We start from the raw sequence: 24,940 nt of genomic DNA, 5'->3' as shown, positions 1-24,940 counted from the left end.
AGTAATGCATCCCCAATTAATAGAATTGTACAAATCAGTGGCAATTCCATGCCAAGAGGAAGTGGCTCCGGATTTAAGCCATTTAAGGGTGGACCTCCACGACGATTCTGAAAATTACTTGCTGCCATGGTTTCAAGATAATTTATTGAAATCTCCTGTAAACTTTACTTGACTACTTATGAAGAGGACCTCTGACTTGCTTGAGAGTTGTCAGACTTTTCCTTTTTCTCTTTTTTTAAAATTTAACATGATTGTTTTTCTCAATTTTGGAGAAGATGTTTAAATAGTTCCATTGTAACTTTTAATAGTTTTGTGTATCATTCAACTTTTTTTCTTGCAGCACCAAGACACATTGGAAAGGATAGGAATCAAAACCATTTTGTTTAACGCTGTGTGAATATAAAGAGTAGTTTGCAGGTGTGTGGTAGTGGTTTAATTTGCAGCATTAGTTCTGTGGTGTCAGGCTCTAGAGTTACTTCTTATCACCAAGAATTTTCGGCCTCCATTTTGAAGGCTGTTTAAGCTTAAGAAGTCTGCTGTTTAATTTTTAGAAAATAAGATTGTTCCTTGCATTTCTGAGTATTATGTAACCTATTTTTGCAGAAGGTACTGTTACATTAAGTGCATCTGTGTATCCTGGTTTTAAGAAATGTACTCTTTTTTGAAATAAACCTTCATATTCTGTATAGTTGCTAAAGCGTTGAGAACCTTTTTAATTGTAAAATGAAAACCGATTTTCAGTTTAGTGTAGCAGCACACTTGTTCAGGTTTGCATGGTATGAAACCAAATAGATTAATGAAACCTTGGCCATGAGGTTTGTATCACTGAGGTTCTTAGACTGAGTTGTGCAGGTAAGTGCACTTTTAGGTAATCTGCACTGTTTGATGGATAAATTCCATCTCTGGGAATTGTGTTGGTATTAATGTTTCCATATTCCCAACTATGTTGAGAAGTGGAAAAACAAAAAACAAAAACCCAGGTTCTAGATTGGTGAATCAGTTGGGTTTTGTAAATACTTGTATGTGGGAAGGCATTGTTGTCTCTTTGTGAAAATAAAAATCCACACCTGGAAGTGTATGTGTCTTTGTTTCCAGCATTTTAGGTGTTGGTCCTCCAGCCCCTTTCCTTACTCCAAGTAATTGACTAAGTTTAGAGCTTTAACGACAAGTGTTTTGGTCTTCTTCCTAGGATATAAGTCTGACTTTTCACTTCTGCTGAAGTGTTGGAAACTTAAGCACTGACCTTATGACTTTTTTTTTTTTTTTTTAAAGCATCTTTTCCAGGGAAGTCCTTCAAGGAAAAATTTGAATACCACCTCTTAAAGCCTCCCATATTCCTTCATGTGAATCAGTAGTTCAGATGGTCTAGATTCTTGGAAAACTCGGCAGCATGTACGCATATGCAGAGTAAAAGATGGGTGCCAGGGCCTTGCCCTGAGGCCGCCTTTTGATCTGAGAAGGAGTCTCTATAGACGTTCTTTACTGAAGGCAGCCAGGGCACCTTTGTCTTTGACTCTCTGGGGAACTGGCACTTTTTCTATTGTTCTGGATTTCATACCCTTTTCTTCCCTGTCTGTCTGTGTGTAGAGGTCTACTTCATTTCCTGATTCCCTGTGCACGTTGTAGAATGGTACAATAGAAGCCTCAATTATGTATTGCAGTGAACTAACTTACTTTTCTGCTTTGCCTCTTTGTAAACTTTGGGTCTTTAGGTCACTTTTGATCTTTTTCCCCATTGCTAGAGTGGAGCTATGCTTACCATAATGGATTACCCAGTTGCTAACATTGCTAAGCACTTTATTTGGTGGGCAATGTACTAAGCATTTTAAATGCATTGCTTGCCTAATACTCAAAAAGAATCCTACTAGCTATAAGTAACAATTATTGTCCTATCCATTTTCAGATGGGGATCTGAGAAGTAATCTCTTAAAATATTAGATCTTTGATTTGTTATAATCTTTTCTGCACCTAACACTGAATGGCACAGCTGTCCACAAACTGGTAGGTAGTTATTTTTCCCTCAGAGTTGCCATAGTATAGCATTTTTAAGTTCAAAAAACCTAACAGAATTGCCTTCTGAAGTTTTGGCATTGGGTTTGGAAGTAACCGTCAGGGTTCGGGGCATCAGTTACTAGAGATTCTGGCTGGCTAAGGATCAGTAGTGAAATCCAATTTTAAAGAGTTTATAAAGGAAGATGAGTTCCTCAAAACCAAGAGAAAAGAAAAAATTTTATTACTCTCCATATACTTATCAAACAATCCAAAACTGTTTCAGCATAAGTTAGAAGGTTTCAGTGACTGAAGAGTAACAGACAGCTTACAGTGGTTCAGGAAAGAGATGGTTTTTAAAAAAGAAGAAAGAGCCAGTCTTAATAAGCTTGGACAAGACACTGAAGTCAGAAACTTCAAATAATTATAGTTTCAAATAATTGTCCAAAATAATTGTAAAAGAAATGTAAAAACTTCAGAGTTGCATAGAAAAATTTAGAAACCCTTCTGCCTGTATTGAATCCCTTGTCAGTTAACCCAGTTCCTCCATATTTAAGCCGGTTCCAACAATTAAACACTTACTAAATCCTTACTATAAAAATGTCAAATTACTGTTGCATTCTTTCAAACCTCATCTAATCCAGCTTGTTACCTAAAGATGAATCTTTTCCAACACCTCTAACAGTGCTTAATTAGCTTTCCTCTCAGTGTCTCTAATTTAACATTTCAGTCACCGCTCCCACCCACAAACTAGCTAATCCTCACAAATGTTTAGCCACTATCTTCAAAGTCAATAAGGCTGCCATACATAAAATTCTCTTTTCTACATCATGTAAACTTCATCAGTCAAACTGCATCATGTAAACAGATCAGTCAAACTGCATCAGCTTATTTTTACCTGAAAAAAACTTTTCTGAAGTCCTTAAGTGCTTCCTGCAAAATAAGGTTCTATCTTTCCTTTCTCTTTGTTATACTTGGTGCTTCTAACCAGGGTAAGCTTCCAAACAGTTAATTTTCACCTATGTATTCTATATCAATTACTTTTATGTCTACACCACCAAATGGCAAATGTTTTTCTTTTTTCTGTTCTAAACCTTCAAATATTGCCTTGTCTCCCTTGGAATAAATCCAGTCTTTGGAATTGCGCTATTTCTGATCACCTTGTTTCCTGCTTCTCTCCTTGCTAACTTTGTTTCCATCACATCAGCCTCTTCCTGTTTCTTGAATACAGTCTCCCATCTCTGGCCTTTTGCCTTGATGTGGAATACAATCCCCTGCCACATCCACTTTGTGAAAATGTCACTTTCTCAGTGATGCCTTCCCTAGTATTTATAACTTTTATAACACTTTTATCCACTCTCAATATTCTCCCTTCCCCTTTCCGTCTGACATTTATCATATATTTCTTCTAACTTGGATGTAAGCTCCAGGAGGGCAGCAGTTTTGTCTGCAGCTTTTTTTGTTTAGTTTTCACTGCCATATCCTGGGCACCTCACACTTAGTAGCTACTCAATAAATAACTGTCAAGTAAATACCTATATGGAGAATTCAGTATTTTTCTAGAAGGTACTTAGGGGCTGCAGTTTGGTAGGAATAGGGGTTGGGGTGGGGGTCTGGGCTTTGTACAATTGAATTGGTGTAACCAACATGGTTTTCTAATTAGAAGAAATTAAAAGACACTTGCTTCTTGGAAGAAAAGCTATGACCAACCTAGACAGCATATTAAAAAGCAGAGACATTACTTTGCCAGCAAAGGTCCATCTAGTCAAAGCTATGGTTTTTCCAGTGTATGGATGTGAGAGTTGGACCATAAAGAAAGCTGAGTGTGAAGAATTGATGCTTTTGAACTGTGGTGTTGCAGAAGACTCTTGAGAGTCCCTTGCACTGCAAGGAGATCCAACCAGTCCATCCTAAAGGAGATCAGTCCTGAATATTCATTAGAAGGACTGATGCTGAAGCTGAAACTCCAATACTTTGGCCACCTGATGCGAAGAACTGACTCATTTGAAAAGACCCTGATGCTGGGAAAGATTCAAGGCAGAAGGGGATGACAGAGGATGAGATGGATGGCATCATCGACTTGATAAACATGAGTTTGAGCAAACTTTGGGAGTTGGTGATCGACGGGGAAGCCTGGCTTGCTTCAGTCCATGTGGTTGCAGAGTCGCACATGACTGAGTGACTGAACTGACCGAACACATTTTCTAAGATTGAATGTTTGTAACTTTGAGAGTATTTGGTGAAAATTGAGGTAAGCATTTGAGGAGGGCCCCAAACTCTCCAAGCCTCTGCTCCCTTTGCGGCAGCAAGAAATGGGACTGTTTAGGGACAGGTTGCCCAGACCATCGGAGTTAAGCCCAAGAGGCGATGCCTGCCTTAGACAGGATGTGTGCGTGCTCAGGTGCTTCAGTTGTGCCCGATTCTGTGCGACCCTATGAACTGTGCCCGGCCAGGCTCTTCTGTCCATGGGATTCTTTGAGGCAAGAATATTGGAGTGGGTTGCCATGCCCTCCTCCAGGCAACCTTCCCGACCCAGGTTATTGAGCCCGTGGCATCTCCTGCACCTGCATCGCAGGCAGATTCTTTACCACTGAGCCACCTGGGAAGCCTCTTAGGCATGAATATTAACCATCAAATCATCTTTGCTCCAGTTCCAAGCTCACCAAATCATATATTTGCTTTCCACTTGGATTTGCCATCTGGGTTAGGAAGCAAGAATATGAAATCTGCTCAATGGTTAAATTTTTATTGATTTATTAAGAGACTGCTTACACCAAAAGCTCAAACAATAACCAGTCATTTGGATAAAGACAGTTTTCTGTCTCTCAGATTTCTAATATCTGTCAACATATATTAACTTTATTACTTTACTCATTATGGTCTACCAGGCAGGCATTTGGGAGATGGAATGGAGAGGAGACAGATCAGATACCATGAGAAGTAAGATATATAGTACATTTCTTAAGTATAGGATAGTAAGACTAAAAATTCTAAAGTATCCTGTAAGATAAAACCCTAAAGTATCCCAGTTTTCTTAAAATTATCATATATCTATGAGCTTTTAAAATTACTTTTACTCTATTTCCCAAATGATCTGCAATCCTTGGTCCCTCTTTGTTCTTGATTTTCTGGCCTCAGGAAAAACACCCTGGGTCTGCTTCACCTTGTGTACATTTCACTACCACAGAACCACTCTTAACAAAGCACACGTGGGCCAGACTGTACCATAGGAAAGGCCCTCGTTTCTGGACAATCTACAGGACTGTCCAGTCTAAAGACTTAGGAATATGCAGGAATTAGGAGTTCAAGTGGCAGTCTGCCATTTACTAGGTGGGTACAATTATGGGCAGCTTATCTGTAAGTCCAAGATGCTATGATGAACTTGGCTTACCTTGCAAGGCTGTTGTAAGGATTTAAACAGTGAAAACACACATGGAATACTGAACTAATTCTCATTTTTTCTCTTGTAGCAAACTTGTATTCTCTGATAAAAAAGAAAAATTTCATTTGTAAATGTTGCTGGTTACATAGAGAATTGAAATAGTATAGCTGTTGCTGATGAAATCTTAGGTCTAATTTGGTGAGATAAGGCAGTAAATAGTTCTCAAGCCTGGACCCTGCTCCAAGACATTCAGGGCAACACTTCAGCATATTTGTCTGCCAAAGCTTTCCCAAAGGATCCACATGTGCAGCCTGGGTTAAGAATCATTATGGAGATACAGCTCGGAGTAGGGAGAACCAAATATTCTTTGAAGAGCAGTTGCCAATTTTATTAGTAGAGTTTTCCTTATCACTGCTCCAACATGTCATTTTAGTTTTAGAAACACCATCTTGCCAGTGGGATGAGATGCTCTGATTAATGTAATTTTCCAATTAACTGATGATTAATAATTTCATATCATTGAACCACTTGGGATAGGAGAAGGTGAACTTCAGCGTTAGGAACTTGTGTCTAGGGCTTTTAAAACTGTCTTGGTTAAGCTGTGAAATATTAATTCTAAGTATTATTTAGATAAGCAGTACTTTGTATTTAGTATATTAACTGGGAGAGTACATTTAAAAAGGATTATAGATTGATAACAAGATTAAGAGACTAGATCCAGAGTTAGAAGTCTTGGAATCTGGTTCTGATCCTACTAGCTGAAGCATATAATCTAACTTTTATGGACCCCACTTTCTTTATCTACAGATTTATGACCTTTATGATTCCTGTCCAACTTACAATAAAAATTCAAATGTAGGCAATTCTGGTCATTCTATCTAATCACAGGAGACTAAAAGGGAAACAAATCTTGTCAGGCACATTAAATAAGCTTGATTGTCATCACAGAAGTTCATATTTATTGAGCACTTACTATATTCTAGGCATTGTACTAAGTAATAAACATGCATTAATTCATTTAATTTTCAGAAACAGGCTTATGATTTAGATCTCGGTACTAATATTATTCCTATTTTAATGTGTGGAAGCTAAGGAACAGTTTGTCCAAGATGGCAAGTGGTGGAACCAAGATTCAAACATAGACACATACTTAAAAGAAGATCAGTTCAAGTCATTTCATCCATGTAGGGGAGATACGACCAGTGACTTAACATATATTTGATACCACAAAGCAAATAATTTCTAAACACTTCCTCCTCTGTATGACAAAATTATTTTCTGTAATAAGCATTTGCTTTATTCTTTAGTTTTAAAATACTGATTAAAAATGAATTTTCAACTTACAAGATATTACTGCTGCTGCTGCTGCTAAGTTGCTTCAGTTGTGTCCAACTCTGTGCGACCCCATAGACGGCAGCCCACAAGGCTTCCCCGTCCCTGGGATTCTCCAGGCAAGAACACTGGAGTGGGTTGCCATTTCCTTCTCCAATGCATGAAAGTGAAAAGTGAAAGTGAAGTCCCTCAGTCGTGTCCAACTCTGTGCGACCCCACAGACTGCAGCCTACCAGGCTCCTCCATCCATGGGATTTTCCAGGCAGTTCAGTATTTTTTGCAGTAACTAAAATTTGTACTTAAGAAACAAAAATATTATACTTTACAATTCTCACTCTATGTAACTAACTTTAAAAATTTAAATGTAAAATCTCAAGGTGGGCATGGACAAAGACAGAAATGAGGTAACTCAAGGTCACGTTCTCAGTGTATAGGTCTTATACATATTTTGTCAAATTTATATTTAGTATGTTTGATATATTATAAATGGAATTATAAAATTTTAATATTCATTTGTTGCTAGTATATAGAAATATTTTTTAAAATTTTTAAGTAAAATTTACAAATAATACTATGTACACATTTTAAGTGTACAGTATAATGAGTTTTGACAAATTATACACCCAAGTAACCACTACCATGGTCAAGATGCAGAATATTTTCATCACTAACGGTCTTTCTTGTGCCCTTTCCTGGTCATCACAAGTCACATCTTCAGCCCTAGGCAGTCATTGATCTTCCTGTCACTGGCGATTTTGTTTCCTAGAGTTTCATATAAACAATCACACAATAATGTTAATTTTGTATCTGGCTCCTTTTGTTCAGTGTAATGTTTCTGCAATTCATCCATGTTGCTTTGTAGTTCCTTATTGTTGCTATATAGCATTGCATTGTATGGGTGTACTATAATTTTTTATGCATTCACCTATTGATGAAAATTTGAGTTGAGATTTTGGCTACTATGAATAAAACTGGCGTGAATATTTGTGTACAATTCTCTGTGCACGTTTTCATTTCTCTGGAGTAAATATGTAGGAGTGGAATTGGTGGGAACATATATATTTGTTGTTGTTTGGTCACTAAGTTGTGTCCAATTCTTTTGCAGCTCCACAGACTGTAGCCCACGAGGCTCCTCTGTGCATGGGATTTTCTTTTTCTTTTTTTTTGTGCATGGGATTTTCAAGGCAAGAAAGCTGGAGTGGGATGCCATTTCCTTCTCCAGGGATATAATATTTACACTTTTATTACATAATGCATGCCCCATTTTATCATGCTTCGTGCTGCTGCTAAGTCGCTTCAGTCGTGTCTGACTCTATGCAACCCCATAGACAGCAGCCCACCAGGCTCCCCCGTCCCTGGGATTCTCCAGGCAAGAACACTGGAGTGGGTTGCCATTTCCTTCTCCAACGCATGAAAGTGAAAAGTGAAAGTGAAGTTGCTCAGTCGTGTCCGACTCTGTGTGACCCCATGGATTGCAGCCTACCAGGCTCCTCCATCCATGGGATTTTCCAGGCAAGAGTACTGGAGTGGGTTGCCATTTCCTTCTCCAATCATGCTTCACAGACACTGCTTTTTTACAGGTTAAAGGTTTGTGGCAACTGTGCACTGAGCAAGTCTGTTGGTGCTATTTTTCCAACAACATTTGCTTACTTTATGTTTCTGTCACATTTTGGTAAATCTTACAATATTTCAGACTTTTTCATTATATTTGTTATGGTTATCTGTGATGAGTGATCTTTGATGTTGCTACTACAACTCAGTGAAGGTTCAGATGGTGGTTAGGACTTTGTAGCAGTTAAATATTTTTATTTCTTTGTTTAAAAATCAGCAGGAATTTAATCATTAAGGAAAAGTTGATATTTAACATGATACAAGGCTTTGAAAAAAATGGACTTTATTACTTTAGTACATAAGACAATAAAATGAAAACAACATCATTTTATTTATTGAGTTGGACAGAAAGTTCATTTTTTTCCATTAAGATGGCTCCAGTAACACTCAGTTGTCTTTAACTTCTTTTGAAACAATTTTGTTAGATTGTATTGCGACAGCTGTCATATCTGTGCATTTTTTAAAAAACTTATCAAAATTGGTGATTTTTGTGTAGCCATTTTAATATAGAAGATGGAATGAAAAAGTAACATTTTTGGCATATTATACTTTATTTATTACTTCAAGAAAGGAAAAAGCACAACTGAAACAAAAAAAGATTTGCGTGGTGTATGGAAAAGGTTCTGTGATTGATTGAATGTGTCAAAAGTGGTTTGCGAAGTTTCATGCTGAAGATTCCTTGCTGGACGATGCTCCACAGCTGGGTAGACAAGTTGAAGTTGATAGTGATCAAACTGAGACATTAATTGAGAACAATCAACATTATACCACACAGGAGATAGCCACCATACTCAAAATATCCCAATCAAGCATTAAAAGTCATTTGTACCAGCTTGGTTATGTTAATCGTTTTGATGTTTGGGTTCCATATAAGTTAAGCAAAAAACAAAACAAAACAAAATAAACATTCACTGTATTCCCACATGCAATTCTCCACTGAAATGTTAACAAAAATGTTCCATTTTTAAAACAAACTGTGATGAGCTATGAAGAGTGGATACCGTACAATAATTTGCAACAGAAGAGATCACGGGGCAAGTGAAATGAACCAACCACAGCAAAAGCCATTCTTCATCCAAAGAAGGTGATGTGTATACAGAAAGAAGGATTGGAAGGGAGTCTTCTATTATGAGCTCCTTCTGGAAAACCAAATGATTAATTCCAACAAGGCTTGCTCTCAGACCAACTGAAAGCACAAAAAGCGTCTGGAATTAGTCAACAGAAAATGCATAGTCTTCCATTAGGGTAACAGGAGATTGCATGTTTCTTTGATGACCTGGCAAAAACTGTTACAGCTTGGCTGGGAAGTTCTGATTCCTCCATCATCCTCACCAAACATTGCACCTTTGGATTTCCATTTATTTTATTTTATTTATTTATTTTTTTCATTTATTTTAGTCTTTACAAAATTCTCTTAATGGAAAAAAGTTTCAATTCCCTGAAAGACTGTAAAAGGCACCGGGAACAGTTCTTTGCTCAAGACTACAAATGTTTATAAAAATGTGCAGATGGGGCAATTTGCTGACTAGGGCATTTGGTGCTAACTACCCACAGTTTGGCTAATTTTGCTGACCCTTGTGTACCATCCTTCAAGGACATGTCCTTGAAGGACATCTCAGACAAAGCAGCAACATTGCTCTGAGCTCCCTCACTTCTGATGGTGGCAATGCCGTACACTCTATGAGCTCCCCCACTGCTGTTCACTCAGTTAATCCCAAGTGGCTCCTCGGGGTCAAGGGATCTGGAGGGGTCATGACATCTGGCAAGGAACTAAGAGCAAAGGAGAACAATTCTCTTTGAGGCAGAACATGCCCGCCGGCCCAGGTTTGGCTCCACCCTGCATCAAGGAGGCCTCAGTAGCAGTGCCAGGCTTGTGCTGTGCTGCTTCCATAGGCTCAAGGCATAATTGGCAGATGGGTACAGAGGATCACAGGCTTGTGGTCTGTGAGAGCCTGTATTTCCAGGATATCCCAGTATGTGACCAGCAATTTCTGCTCTAATGATATATAGCATGAATCTGAGAAGGTTAGCCTGTTGGTAATTTATGGTCATCATAGGTGGTCCAGAGACTCCAGGGGGCAGGTGGGGAGCTGTCAAAGCCTCTACAGCAAAAAAAAAAAAAAAAAAAAAAAGCCTCTACAGCAAAGGAGTGTCTAAAGGCACTGAAGGAAGTGCCCTTGATTTTAGTTCGGACAGATTCTAGAGCCTTTTGTTGAAGGGAGCCCCATTTAAGATGGTCTGATTTATAAATAGTGGCATCAGTGAGATTAAGTAAAACTTGTAATTAAGTAATACATTGTCTTTAGAACTCCAAAAGGACTAAAAGATGTTGGATTTGTGTGTCCTTAATGAATTAGTCAAGTGAAACTCCCGAAAGGAGGACATCATCAATGTATTTAATACTGATGCTCCTAGGGAAAGGTGAATGTAGTTAAGATATTGTTTGCAAAGATTTTGTATGATGGCAAAGATGTTGAGGGCCCCCATGGGTAGCCTAGTAAAGGTGTATTATGTTCCTTCAAAGGTGAAGGTGAATTGTGGTTGAGAAGCTATGTAATAGGCACCAAATAGAACATGCTAGTCAAATCTTTAGTAGCTAAATTACCAGTCTCTGGATGGCAGTAGTAATTTAAGTAATATTCAGTACTGGGTATGCAGGCCTTAATGGATGGGACCACAAGAATTAAGACTGCTATAAGCTACTCTGAGACATCATGATTTTTTCTAGGTTTAAGAACAGGAAAAACTGGACTGTCAAATGGAGAATCAGTGGGAATAAAAACTCATTCATCACTTAGGTCTAATAAGATCAAATTAGACTTTTATCTAGCTTTTTTTACTCAGCATACTTGGAGATTCATTCATATTGTTGCATGTATCAATAGTTCATTCCTTTATAGTGATGAGCAGTGCTTCATTGTATGGATGAATGACATTATTTATGCATTCAGCTGGTAATGGACATCTAGATTATTTTTAATTTTATGCTCTTTCAAATGAAGTTATTCTGAATATCTGTATACAAATCTTTGTGTGCATGTATGCTTTCACTTCTCTTTGTTAAGTAAGAGTGAAATAGGCAGGTTGAATGGCAGGTATATTTTTAATGTTTTAAGAAACTGCCAAATTTTTCCCAAAGTGATATTATTTTATATTTGTACAAGCAGTCTGAGAGTTCTAATTGTTTCACATCTTTATGAACACTTGGTATTATCAGTCTATTTAATTTAACCCATTCCAGTGGGTGTGTAGTTGTATCTCATTATGATTTAACTTGAAATTTCTTATGACTAAAGATGTTGAGTCTCTTTTCATGTACTTATTTGCATTTGTTTATTTTCTTTTGGGAAGTGTCTATTCAAACTTTTGCTAACGTAAAAAATTTTTTTGCCTTCTCTTGAGTTGTAAGAATTTATCTATTAATCCAAGTCTTTGACAGTATATGCTTTGAAAATATTTTCTCTCAGTATTTCACTTGCTTTTTCATTTTCTTAAGTAACCCTAGCAGAGCAAAAGTTTTAAGTTTTGATGAAGTCTAATTTATTTACAATGATGTCCACAGACTAAGAGATTAAATATTAAGATGTCACTGCTTCAGAAATTATTCTATGGATTCAATACAATCCAAATAAAAACTCTATAGGGATTTTCTTGTAGAAATTGGCAGATTGATTTTAAATGATTTTTAAAATTATATAAAAATTCAACTATAAAGAATCTATAAAGGTCAGAGCAACCTGGAAATAGCAGAGAAAAATTCAATTACACCTGCTACCTGATTTCAAGGCTTTTTGTACAGCCAAATCAAGACATTATGATACTTACATAAAGATAGAATAATAGATTAATGGAATCAAGAAAATAAAACTTCAAACATTCATGGTTAATGATTTTGACAAAAGTACCAATACAAGAAAATGGGGAAAGGATAATCTTTTCCACAAGTAAGGCTGAAATAATGGAATGGTTGTATGCAAAAAATGACTCGATCTTTACTTCACACCACACAGAAAAACTAACTTGAGGGAAGTCAGCCTCATGGCAGTGGGAGTTGCTCCCTTCTCCTTTCCCTTTAGAAGTGAAGTTGCTCAGTCAAGACTCTACAATCCCATGGACTGTAGCATATCAGGCTCCTCTGTCCATGGAATTTTCCAGGCAAGAGTACTGCAGTGGGTTGCCATTTCCTTCTCCAGGGAATCTTCCCGTGGACTGAACCCACGTCTCCCACATTGCAGGCAGACGTTTTACCCTCTGAACCACAAATTGGATAGCCATGAAAAAAAGCCACTGAATAGCAGGACATCTGAGAGATCCATCCATGTGTGTGCCTGAAAGTGAATGGATTGGAACAGAGAGGAGGCCATGGAGTGAGGGAAGTGGTGCTGGAGCCAGCAGTGGCAGAGGTGGTTATGGCAGAGAAGGTAGAAATTGGTTCACTGGGAACCAGAGGAGGAGGAGGTTGAAGGCAGTGAGTGGGTGAGTGGCTCTAGTGACCAGCTGCTCTCTCCAAAGAGAGATCACAGTGAGAAAAAAAAAAAAAGAAGAAGAAAAAAAAGAGAAATCACAGTGACTAGAGCGGGTCCCGGGTATGGGAGGGAACTGCATTGGAAATTGAATAGGGATTACATTGAATCTATAGATTGTCTTGAGTAGAATATTCATTTGACAATACTGATTCTTCCAATCCAAGAACTTGGTATATCTTTCCATCTCTTTGTGTCATCTTTGATTTCTTTCCTCAGTGTCTTACAGTTTTCAGAGTACAGGTCTTTAGCCTCCTTAGGTAGGTTATTTTTACTATTTTTGATGCAATGGAAAATGGGATTGTTTCCTTAATTTCTCTTTCTGATCTATTATCGTTAGTGAATAGAGATGGAAGGGATTTCTGTGTATTAATTTTGTATCCTGCAACTTTACCGAACTCATTGATGAGCTCTAGTACTTTTCTGGTAGTGTCTTTAGGATTTTCTAAAAACAGTTAGTTTTACTCCTTCTTTTTCTGGTTTGGATTCCCTTTATTTCTTTTTCTTCTCTGACTGTCGTGGCTAGGACTTCCAAAACTATGCTGAGTAAAAGTAGAGAGAGGACATCCTTGTTTTGTTTCTGATCTTAGAGGAAATGCTTTGAGCTTTTTACCACTGAATATGTTAGCTGTTGGTTTGTCATATATGGCCTTTATTGTGTTGAGGTAGGTTACACTTTCCATAGAGTTTTTATTACAAATCATAGTGAATTTTATCAAAAGCTTTATCTGTATCTATTGAGCTTGAGCTTTTTCTGGTGAGAAAATCAGCTGATAACCTTATCAAGAGTCCCTTTGATGATGTTGCTTTTCTATTGTTGCTTTTAATATTTTTAAAAAATTTTTGTCAATTTGATTGATACGTATCTCAGCATATAAATAAAATCTCAGAGCTAGAGTGATAATGTAACTATATACTAAGCAACTAAATTATAAATGGCATTAAAATTTACCCTGAAGTTGGAAATTCAGATTATCATTAGCAAATACAGATTATCATTAGCAGAGAAGTTTGACTGCACAGAGACCATAATAAATCAACTGGTTGCAGACTCATATCAAAACCCTATCAGTGAGTGACAAGTGACAATTAAATTACATCTGGCAGCAGGCTTTATAGTGGCAACTGAGTTGATGTACTTCAACTGTACAGCTGCATCTGGTGACAAGCAGAGATGATTCTGACTTGAAATCAGAATCCAACACTTATTTTAGTCCATGCACGGCCCTCCCATTATTCTGTCTGCCACTTCAGTCTGTGCCTCTTTCCTGCACTGCATACTTGTCTCAGCCACAGTATTGGTAAGTCCAAAAGCTGCGTGTGTGTGTGTTAGTCACTCAGTCGTGTCTGACTCTTTGCAACCTCATGGATTGTAGCCCACAAGGCTCCTCTGTCCATGGAATTCTCCAGGCAACAATACTGGAGTGGGATGCCATGACCTTCCCAACCCAGGGAGTGAACCCAGGTCCTCCACACTGCAGGCAGATTCTTTACCATTTGAGCTACCTGGGAAGTCGAAGCCCACAAGCTCACAAGCCAACCCTAGTCAAAATGAATGAAAAACCAATGTTGCTGAAGAGCTTCTTTGAAAAGGTGGAAAGCCCCAATGATGAGACAGCAGAAGACTCTAAGGCTGCCAACAAAAAGAAAGCTGCATTTAAAAGAAAATACTAAGAGTCCAACTTAAATTATGGGCTCACTCAACAGGTGATTCGCTTCTCCAAGTCTGCTTTGTATAATCTGTGGTGACCAGCTATTGAACAAAGCCATGAAACCTTTAAAACTGCTTCCCCACATGGAGACCAAGCACTCTCCATCAAAAGACAAGCCTTTGGAGTTTTTCAAAAGAAAAAAACTGTGAATGTGAAGAACGGAAGCAATAATTGAAGGCCACCACTTCATCAAATGTGTCTGCCAAAAGCATCCTTCTTAGTGGCTAACCACATTGGTAAAGTTAAGAAGCCCTTTACTAATGAAGAGTTGATCCTGCCTGCTGCTAAGGATATTTGTTATGAATTTTTAGAAGAGGCTGCAGTTGAAATGGTGGCACATGTTCCTCTTTTGGCTAGCACTGTAACTAGACAAACTGATAAAATAGCAGAGGATATTGAGGCACAATAGTTATAAAGGATTAATGAGTCACTGTGGTGTGCAATCCAGGTTGATGAGTGTCTCAAGGTTGACAAGGAGGCAACAATGCTGGTTTTCTTGTGATCTATTTTTTCAGGAGGATGTGCATGAGAATAGGTTGTGTGCACTTCTGTTGCCAACCAACATCACAGTTGTAGAACTATTCAAGTCTTTGAATGATTACATATCAGGAAAATTGAATTGGTCATTCTGTGTCGGTATGTGCACAGATGGAGCGGCTGCTGTGTCTGGATGACTTTCTGGTTTCACTATGTCTGAATGTGAACCTACACACTGTGTCATCCATAGAGAAATGCTAGCAAGCTGAAAAATGTCACCTGAACTTAACAGTGTTTTGCAGGATGTGATTAAAATTGTCAACCATATGAAAGTACATGCCTTTAACCCATGTCTGTTTGCACAGCTCTGAAAGAGACAGACACATACATCTATTATACACAGCAGTGAGATGGCTTTCTAAAGGTAGATCACTGGCCAGAGTTTTTGAGTTACAAGAGCCTCTCCAGAAATTTCTTCTAGAAAATCAGTTACCACTGGCAGCACATTTCGGTGACACAGAATAGGTCACAAAACCTGCTTACTTGTGTGACATATTCAACCTGCTCAACAAACTCAATCTGTCACTTTAGGGGAGAGCAACAACTTTTTTCAAGGTACATTCAAAGCCAAACTGGAACTGTGGAGGAAACAAATGAACATTGGGATTTTTGACATTTCAAACACTACCAGAGATTCAGAAAGAGACTGAGCCAGGGCTTTCTTTCTCCCAGCTGGTGCATGATCACCCATCTCAGCTTTCAAAAGAGTTTGAGCATTACTTTCCAACTATAAAAGACCCCTGAACTGGGAAAGAATGGATCCGCAACCCATTTTTTAATAAGACAGGTGAATCAACTTTGTGCTAGAAGAGGATCCACAGCTTGAGAATGCAAATGACGGTGGCCTTAAAATTACATTTGCGACAACTTCAACTTTCCACACATTTTGGATTAAAGTCAAGGTGGAATATCCTGATATTGTCACAAAAGCACTGAAAATCCTGCTTCCATTTCCCCATATCCTATCTTTATAAAGCAGGGTTTTCTGTAGTGACAGTGACCAAATGAGATTACAGAGTAGACTGGACATAAGCAACATAATTTAGATGTCACTGTCTCCCATCACTCCCACAGGGAATTGTCTAGTTGCAGGAAAACAAGCTCAGGGCTCCCACTGATTCTGCATTATGGTGATTTGTATAATTATTTCATTGTATATCACAATGTAATAATAGAAATAAAGTGCACAATGAATGTAATGTACTTTAATCATCTGGCAACCATCCTCCCCCACACTGGACCATGAAAAAACTGTATTCCATGAAACTGGTCCCTGGTGCCAAAAAGATTTAGGACCTCTGTAATACATCACACCAATAAAATGAAAGGTAAAAATCACCTGCTCATCTCAATAGATGCAGGAAAAGCATTTGACAAAATTCAGTATTATTTTATGATAAAAACCCTTAACATACTGGATATAGTAGGAACATGCCTCAACATAATAAAGGCCATATACAACAAACCCACAGCTAATATTATACAGAATGGAGAGAAAGTGAAAATGTTTCCCTAAGATCAGGAATAAGGCAAGGATGCCCAGTTTTATCACAACTATTCAATACAGTTCTGGAAATCCTAGCTAGAGCAATTAGTCAAGATAAAGAAATAAAAGGCATCCAAGTCAGAAAGAAAGAAAGAAGTTAAAATGTCATATAGGATCATAATATGATATAGAAAATCCCAAGAATTCAAAATTCCCAACTAATTAAAAAATCTCGGAATTAGTCTAATTTCAGTAAAGTGGCAGGATATATAAATCAATATACAGTGTAGCACTGGTGTATAGTAATGAGCATGGCTGCCTTGCTATGCTAAACATCAACATACAAAATCAATGAAGTATTTGAAGAAGAAATGAACTTATCTCATTTAAAATGGCATCAAAAACAGTAAAATACTTAGGAATAAATTTAACCAAGTAAGTGAAACATCTGTATAATGAAAACTATAAAACTTCACAGAAATTGAAGAGGACAAATGAAATGATATCCCATGCTTACAGAGTGGGAGAATTAATACTGTTAAAGTGGCCATACTACCCAAAGCCATTCACAGATTCAATGCATTACCCATCAATATGCCAAAGACATTCTTCACAGAAATAGAAAAACAATCCTAACACCCTGAATAGCCAAAGCAATCCAGAGAAAAAAGAAGAAGGTGGAGGTATTACCCCTCCAGATTTCAAACTGTACTACAAAACCACACTAATCAACACAGTATGGTGCTAGCACAAAAACAGACACATTGGAAAATGTTTTTTAAAAAAATGTTTAAAAAAAAGAGTTGGTCCAAGTATGTTAAGAGCCAATCCTAGGTAAATGTGAATTAATGTTAATTCCCCATTTTCCCACTTATTTTATGTTTATAAGAAGTAGCTTAATGAGATGAATATACATAGCAGAAATACTTTTGGGTCTAAATATCAAAGTTTATTGAAATAAAATATAATCTATAATAAAAAATACTAATAGTGTTACCACTGGTTACAGATTTAAGTATATTAACAAAAATCTAACATTTTAATCAAAAAATGACACTATCTTTGTGGTACAATAACAAACATGAAACTAAAAGTTGAATAATACTGAATAATTCCTTCAGAAATATTTTATACTTTCTCATCTTTGTTCAATATGCCCCTTATAGGAGTATCCTCCAAAAGTGAAACTTCTGAAACTTACTTAGTTTTTAAATTCAAATAGTTTTAGCATAATTAGCATATAAAACAATCATTTTCTTAAAAATTCAGTTCAAACCTAAGCTGAGGAGATGCTTTTAGATGTTTTTATTCAAAAACTGTATTTCAATGCTCTTTTCTATCAACCTCTAGGGCTGCGATTATTCTACAACTGGAATTCAAGCTGGTCATAAAGCAAAACAGATGTATTATTTCAGAAGCAGAAAGGGCATTAAGATAGTAAAGGAAAGAAGGAGAAAAAAATAGGCACTCGTACACAGTCGATATATTTAAACTTTTTGAGAACTCTGTTTCAGTTGGCCAGTCTTGGCCTGGTACAGAGATCTATCATAGCAACCTCCTGACCCAAATAGCTGGACAATAAAGTGGGAGAATAAGAAAACCTTTTTTCTTGTTATATTTCAAGATCACTTTCTCTGTAGTCGTTACACCACTTCACTTGCTAGGCCCCCAAATATGTGCCACATCCCAATTATTCTGTACAATTCAAGGAAAAAAGACACATGTACTAACTTTAGGAAATTACTTTCAGGGTACCTCTGAAGTTTCACAAGTGAAGATTATGCCTTTGCTGATTGTTGGGTAGCAAGCACACATCAGTCTCCGATCATATTATCCTACTTGTGATGTGTGGATCTGTAAAAACAATAGTTATCATTTTATTAAGAAAACAGCATTTTAACAAAAACCACTGGAAGCTTTTCAAATTCTCATCTTTAAAAATCTGTAAAGCTCTAGGATATCCTATATACCCTGGAAAAAATGGCTATTTCATTCAACTACCATGTAAAAAACAACAAAAACAGATAAAATTGAGAGACATATAGGACAGATTAAATGCCAGTCTTAATCTTAAAACACATTTCATTAGTTAGAACTGTTCTGCAGGGTATTTCAGTTATAATACTCATTTGGACAGGTCTTTGATTTGAGAATTTAAATGGGTATTTCATAGTTTCCTGAATTCTTACTTAAAGCTGTAACTACACTAGCGCCAAAGAAGTCAGGATCACCTTCAGAAATATTTTGCTTTGTCTACCATCTAATCTAGGGTGCCTCTGCCTTTCAGGATACTGCAATAAGGATAGATAAAAATTCTTTGAAGTTAATTGTGACAAATTATTAAGTGGTTTGAAGGAATTCTTAGGGTTAATATCAGACTAAGTAGAGACATTGTAACATAGTACTACAACTTTTTGATCTTTAAATCTACAGTGGTTTAAAGCTTAGGTTTTATGTTTCTGCCATGGTATTTTAACACCTTTTCTGGGACAGTCCTATGCTGTAAAAAAAATTTATTATAGGTAGACAAGTCTAAATCTCACTCTTTCTCAGGTCAACAGTATAAAGCTAAGCTTGAGGCAACAGTTGAACACTTTTGCCCTGCATTATGAGTTGAATTTTTTTTGAGATCAGAAAAGGAAAGTTAGACATTAGAATCCTTCATGTAAAATACATATACGCATATCACAATTTACTAAACTCTAATTTCTAACAGCAGAAACAATGGGATTAAGAAAGAGACATGCATGAGTTAAAATTTAGATAAATCTTCAAAATAAATTAACAGGGTCCTGCAATTTGTCCCTTTAGACTGCATTATCTCTGTATTGCAGTATATTTTATTCAAGAAGCCTTTGATTATAATTTTAGTTTTAAAGTGAAACTCCAAAAGAGTAACCACAATTTTTCATGTTTTCCCGAGTGTCGGTCATCTGTAAAAATGACACTCAATAACTAAAGGACCTAAGAACTGAACTCTGATTGCAGTTAGTTCTTTTACTATTTTTGGTTACTTTCTAACAGAAATTTAACTGTATATTGTCAAATAACAGTTTATAGTTAAAAAAATAATAATAATTTAAATAATCCTAAAAAGGACAGTACATGAGAGATCTAAATGAATTTCATCCAGCAAAAAAGTTTACATATATGTATCAGTAATCTGATCTCACTGTACTTTGTTCCATGAAGGAACAGAATCTAAATATTTAGATATATTAAAGATACTGGAAAAAATAGATTTTCAATGCTTTTATACTCCCAAATACTCTTGGTTTTGATTCTGTAGCCCTACAGAACACAAAAGCAACTGTAAAATGCTACATGTGTGGAAGAGGGAATTTCCTGGTGTCCAGTGGTTAAGATTCAGCACTTCCACTGCAGGGGGCATGGGTTTGATCCCTGGTTTGGGAATTAAGATCCCACATACTGTGCAGTGCAGTAAAACAAAACAAACACACACCTAGGAAGAGATGATGCCATACTCAAACACAAGACAACTCTCCACACTTTAACAGCATTCAGAAAAATCTGGCTTTAGAAATATTGCCATTGGGGGAAAAAACCTACACATTCAAGAGCAAAAGGTGTGTAATATTTATGATTATTTCAATAATACCCTGTGCTTATACTATGCCCTATATTCGAAGGTGCAAAGCACTAAAAACGAGTACTCTTTAGATACATAGAGTAAACTGAGGCACAGTAAATTTGCTGAAGGCAGGATAAAAGCCAGGTTTTCACACAAAATGCTTCAGAATTTCACATTTCCCATTCCTTAAAATACAAATTATATGCTATCTTTAATGCCATCTTATTTTTAATCAAATTTTAGTAAATTTATTATTAGGGTTTAAGTTGTATGTCCAAATATTTTGTGATAGGTAAAAGCCATAAGCTTTCCATCATGTTTTACTATAACTTCATTTAATAGGAAAGCTGAATGAAATGCCATCAATTTGCTTTTTTTTAAAAAATAAATGATTTGCTTTAGGACAGCTCTAGAAATTCTTGCCTTGATTTTTGTCCAGCAGAATTTTATAAGTATCTGCTTGAAAGGCCAACATTAATATAGTTCTCTTCTTAAATATATATATGACTTCTAGTCCTCTTTCCTCTCGAGATATTTTGTCTCTTAGTGAACTGAGCTGGTTATTCATTGAAAACAAAATGTTACGGTTTTGTGAAGGTACAAAATGGTTAATGTTGGATTCAATCAATCTGATAGTACACTGCTTGTTAATTAAGCTAAGATCAAGAAGTATGGGGAAGAATTCAAAACATAATGTGGGGTAAGTAGTCAAATACTAGAGATGTGAGACAGAAAATATATCCCAAAGCCTAATTCTAATACTTAAATCTATGTCTCATTCAACTACTTACTGGACAACTTGAAACATGAAATAAGTTACTTTACCTATGCACATTGAACTAGCATTTTACAGGAAGCAGCCAAATGCCAGTTTTAACTGCCTCAAATAGCTTGGTGTGTGTATGCTTACAATGATGAGTCTTAAATTTGTGGAAAGTTCCTAGATTCCCTTGAGAATCTATTAGAAGTCATAGATCCTTGCTTCAGAAATACACACACACACACACAAAACACAATATTTAAGTGTCAATAACACTGTAAATCACAGCACTGTTGATTCAGTGGGATTGGCATGAGAAAATTTTCATACTGTTAATAAAGACTGGTCACTAACCTTAAGGAACAGTCTTTGAAAGTACGAGAAAGTTCAACGACCGTATCCATTCATTCATCTGCCTCTTTTGCTAGCTCTAATGGTGACTGGTTTATGCAAATGTGCCTCTAATCTAGCCTATAAATCTTAAAAACAAAATTGTTTACGTTCTAATTTCTGCTAGTCTTATACATGTAACAATTTTCAAGCATTACAAAATACTGTGAAGGAAAGACTAATAAACCACTATCAAATTCCAATATACCCAAACCAACAATGAAATGTATGAATATGTAATTTGTTGACTTGAGCAAAATAAAAACATAATCACTCTAAATTCTTTTTTACTTTCAAGGATGCAAAACCAGATCTCTAAGAGATTTTTTTAACAGAATTAAACATTTAATTTTCCTCCCACAGTATTCAAAGTAAACATTTTATCATTATTACTCTTGGTATACCAAACTGAATTCCAGGAATGTAAGAAAGCCCAACTGGGAAATATTACATAGAAAAAGGCTGAATTAACAAACACATTACATTTCTTACTTATTTCTTATAATTATACACTGACATTTACTTATCTGATAGCAGCACTGCTGGTTTTGAGTAAATTTTTTTTCCTTCAGTGGGAATGCAGAATGGCAGTGTTGTCTTTGGAACAAATTAAGAAGACAGTAACAACTAACAGAGGAATAACTTCTACACATATGCTTTTCAAGGGCAATGAATAGTTAAGAATATAATTATGGAAAAGCATGCCTCAAATACGTTTTTAAAAATTTCTCATGATTTATTGTTTTGTTTCTTAATAAAATATAATGCACCGACACTACTATCTGTTCTGGGAAAAACAAACTGTGAGGTTTGAGTTTCCTCCTTTAACCAACAGAGTGATATCAAGAATAAACTTGGCCTAAGAATCAACTTGTTTGAGCTAATAGAGAACTGTGTAGTACATCTTATATCTGATTACTTGAGCAATATATGCATATTCTGGGTTACGGTCAAGAGGCTCACCAAATATTTTGTATGAAAGTTTTATAAACCAAATAGGTTCTCTGATGACTTATCATGCTAGCACGTGAAATCTGAAGGAATAACAAATGGTATAACATAAAGAGACATGTGATACAGGCGGACATAAAAGATACAGCTTGACCCTGAATATTTCCCTTAGAATAACTTCATCCATAAATAAGACTTTACTTTTTACATATAGATTTATCCTACAACTAGTCTTGGATCACAGAGAATGTTAAGGACATAGCTTAAGAAATCAAGACTACATTTTTTTTTTTTGTAGTCTTTCGTCCCCCCAGACCACAAAAAGCATTCTCTAAGTGGATGCTCAGGTTAAATTAAGATGCTCTTGAACAGACAAATTTACTGAGGCTTAGAATGTAAATCACATAACTACTTACAGCAGCAATAGTCTTTTCAAAATGACTAAAACAAATTTTTAAATATAAAGCATATCAAAAGGACTATCAAGGATAGTTTTCCAAACTATAGAAATACAGGAAAATATGTGTTGCCTCATAATAAAGTTCAATAAATATTCTTTCTGAATCCTAGAAACACTATAAGATGTTATAGGTTATTTGGTTCTCATAAGTTAGAAAAATCTTGATTGTTTCTACATAAATTCCTCCAAGTTCTTACCTATCGTCAAACAGATTTTTAATAATGCTTTTCCACTAGACTCAGAGATTATCTCTGTCTAACATCCTTTCAGAAATGTGCTTTTTTTAATTTAATAAGTATACTTAATTTTCTACAAAATAAACATGATTTAAATTTTAAGGTTCAAGGTAATTATAGAAAAAGGTAGACACTGAACTATCTCTTTTTGTACATCCCTATATTTACAAGGGCTAGCATCCACTATGGTTTCCTCTTTATACTCACTTGTCACACTGAATAAATAGTAACTGTGGTCCAAGTAACCTATATTAAAGATTTTAAAACTCCTCAAAATTTTACAATACGACAAAGTTATTAAGATCTGATTTTGATGAGTATTAGTGTTATGTAATTTTGTTACTGGAAAAGAAATAAAATCTTTATTTTTTTTTTTCTATCTAAATTAAATCCAAGTTCCACTATCAGTTTCTCAAGGTATATCTAAAATGTACATTCCTAAAGAAAGGTAAAGCTGTTCAAGGGCTGAACTAGTCCAATATACAACTGAGGGTTATTTATTCTTATTATTTTTGTCTTTTTTTTTTCTTTTTAAATCTATATTAAACCCCTGGTTTCTCATGGATCAGATCATAATTTAACATTGTAAAAATTAATTTAAGAAACTATTGTGCTAATATTTAGATTTGAGGAAGGAATCAGACAAAATCAATTATCTCTATTGTTAGAACAGAAGATGAAATAGCTTACTAACTGATATGAGTTATGAATGTCACTATGACACAAAATTTGCTGTTATTTACGTATTTGGCTACAAGTGCATTATTTTTCATGAATGACAACACAGCATTTCCAACTTGTAACATGAAACTCCAGCTCATAAAGAGTGTACTTGTGATTTTAAAAAGTCTGATTGTAATTAAGTAACAACCTTTCCCCTGATAAACATGAACAAAACCCATTGGGAAATCAGGCACAGACGGTATTTATCGGTTTTTCTTCCTTTCCTCCTATGGTTGTTTCTGAAGACACACAGATGGCTCCAACAGAATCCACTTGTTACAAAATGACACAGCTATTTTTCTCCTTTTCCTTTTCTTTATCTTTTTCTCGTGGTTCCTTTCGTTTACGTTCACTGTTTCCAGATTGTCTGCCACTTGATGGAGAGGCTTGTGCTGGCTGGCTTTGCTTTAAGGAAAATAAACAGGAAGAAATTATCACAATTTTTCTAAGATGCTTAAGCAGAGTTACCTAGAAAGAAAAACCATGAGAGTGAAAGGAATCATTAATGGAAAAAAACTGGTATATAAATTTTTAATGTTATATGGTATCTGCATAATTGCCTCTATCATTCAGAATAGATATAATTAATGTATCCATTATTGTAAGTAAATAAACAATAAATAACATGTAGCATTATATCGCCTAAAGATTCAATTTAAAGACAATTTATGTTAAAGTTTGGGACAGTTAAAGAAAGTGACACCTTTCTGGCAAACTATAGTAGTTCTCCAAGATTTTATTACACATACTATAACAAACAGATTTTAAAAGGAGGGAAAAAGAAACTGAGGACTTGGTGTGAAATGTGTATTCTGTGAAATAAGAGAACTTCAGTGAAAAGCTAACCATATCATGGTAGGTTTTAACTTTTAAGCTTGGAGTAATCAATATTTGAGCTAGAAAGAGAAATGTTATACCTATGTTAATAGAGACCTCTATATTTAAAGTTTCATCATAACTTAAAAGACATCATGCTTCCTAGTACACCTAAATCAAAGGAACAGTTGTAGCATGGTACAGTTAAACATAAAAGAAGGAGAATTTTTTTTTCATTTAATGAGATTTAATAGAAACACCTTAGTCATATTTCCAGTGCTTACAACATTTAACTGGGAAAAGGGAAGAGTGGAAAGGTGCTAATAACCTTTGTTGAATACTCAGCACATGCTAGACATTGGATTAAGTGCAACATTATTTGCTCTTAACCACAAACCTAAAAGTTAAGTATTATCTTCTACTTTATAAATAGGGAAAAT

At 35.9% G+C, this 24,940-nt stretch overlaps 2 protein-coding genes across 5 annotated transcripts in view; one reads left to right on the top strand and one right to left on the bottom strand.

The window, feature by feature from the left end:
* SLTM (SAFB like transcription modulator) overlaps positions 1-1,073 on the top strand; it is a 43,531-nt gene extending 42,458 nt beyond the window's left edge. For all 3 annotated transcript variants that reach the window (XM_043919276.1, XM_043919275.1, XM_043919278.1), the window contains one exon: positions 3-1,073. In XM_043919276.1, the coding sequence (XP_043775211.1) occupies positions 3-111 (109 nt within the window). In that variant the 3' untranslated portion in view covers positions 112-1,073. The remainder of the gene's footprint in view (positions 1-2) is intronic.
* A 16,426-nt stretch (positions 1,074-17,499) lies between these two features.
* Positions 17,500-24,940, bottom strand: part of MINDY2 (MINDY lysine 48 deubiquitinase 2) — a 76,192-nt gene continuing 68,751 nt past the window's right edge. For both annotated transcript variants that reach the window (XM_043919285.1, XM_043919284.1), the window contains one exon: positions 17,500-24,089. In XM_043919285.1, coding sequence (XP_043775220.1) covers positions 23,961-24,089 — 129 coding nt within the window. In that variant the 3' untranslated portion in view covers positions 17,500-23,960. The remainder of the gene's footprint in view (positions 24,090-24,940) is intronic.

Source organism: Cervus elaphus, chromosome 12 (assembly GCF_910594005.1).
Source record: "Cervus elaphus chromosome 12, mCerEla1.1, whole genome shotgun sequence".
In the NCBI taxonomy this organism is placed as follows: domain Eukaryota; kingdom Metazoa; phylum Chordata; class Mammalia; order Artiodactyla; family Cervidae; genus Cervus; species Cervus elaphus.
Note: the sequence above shows the minus strand (reverse complement) of the source record. Positions and strands in the feature narration are given on the sequence as shown.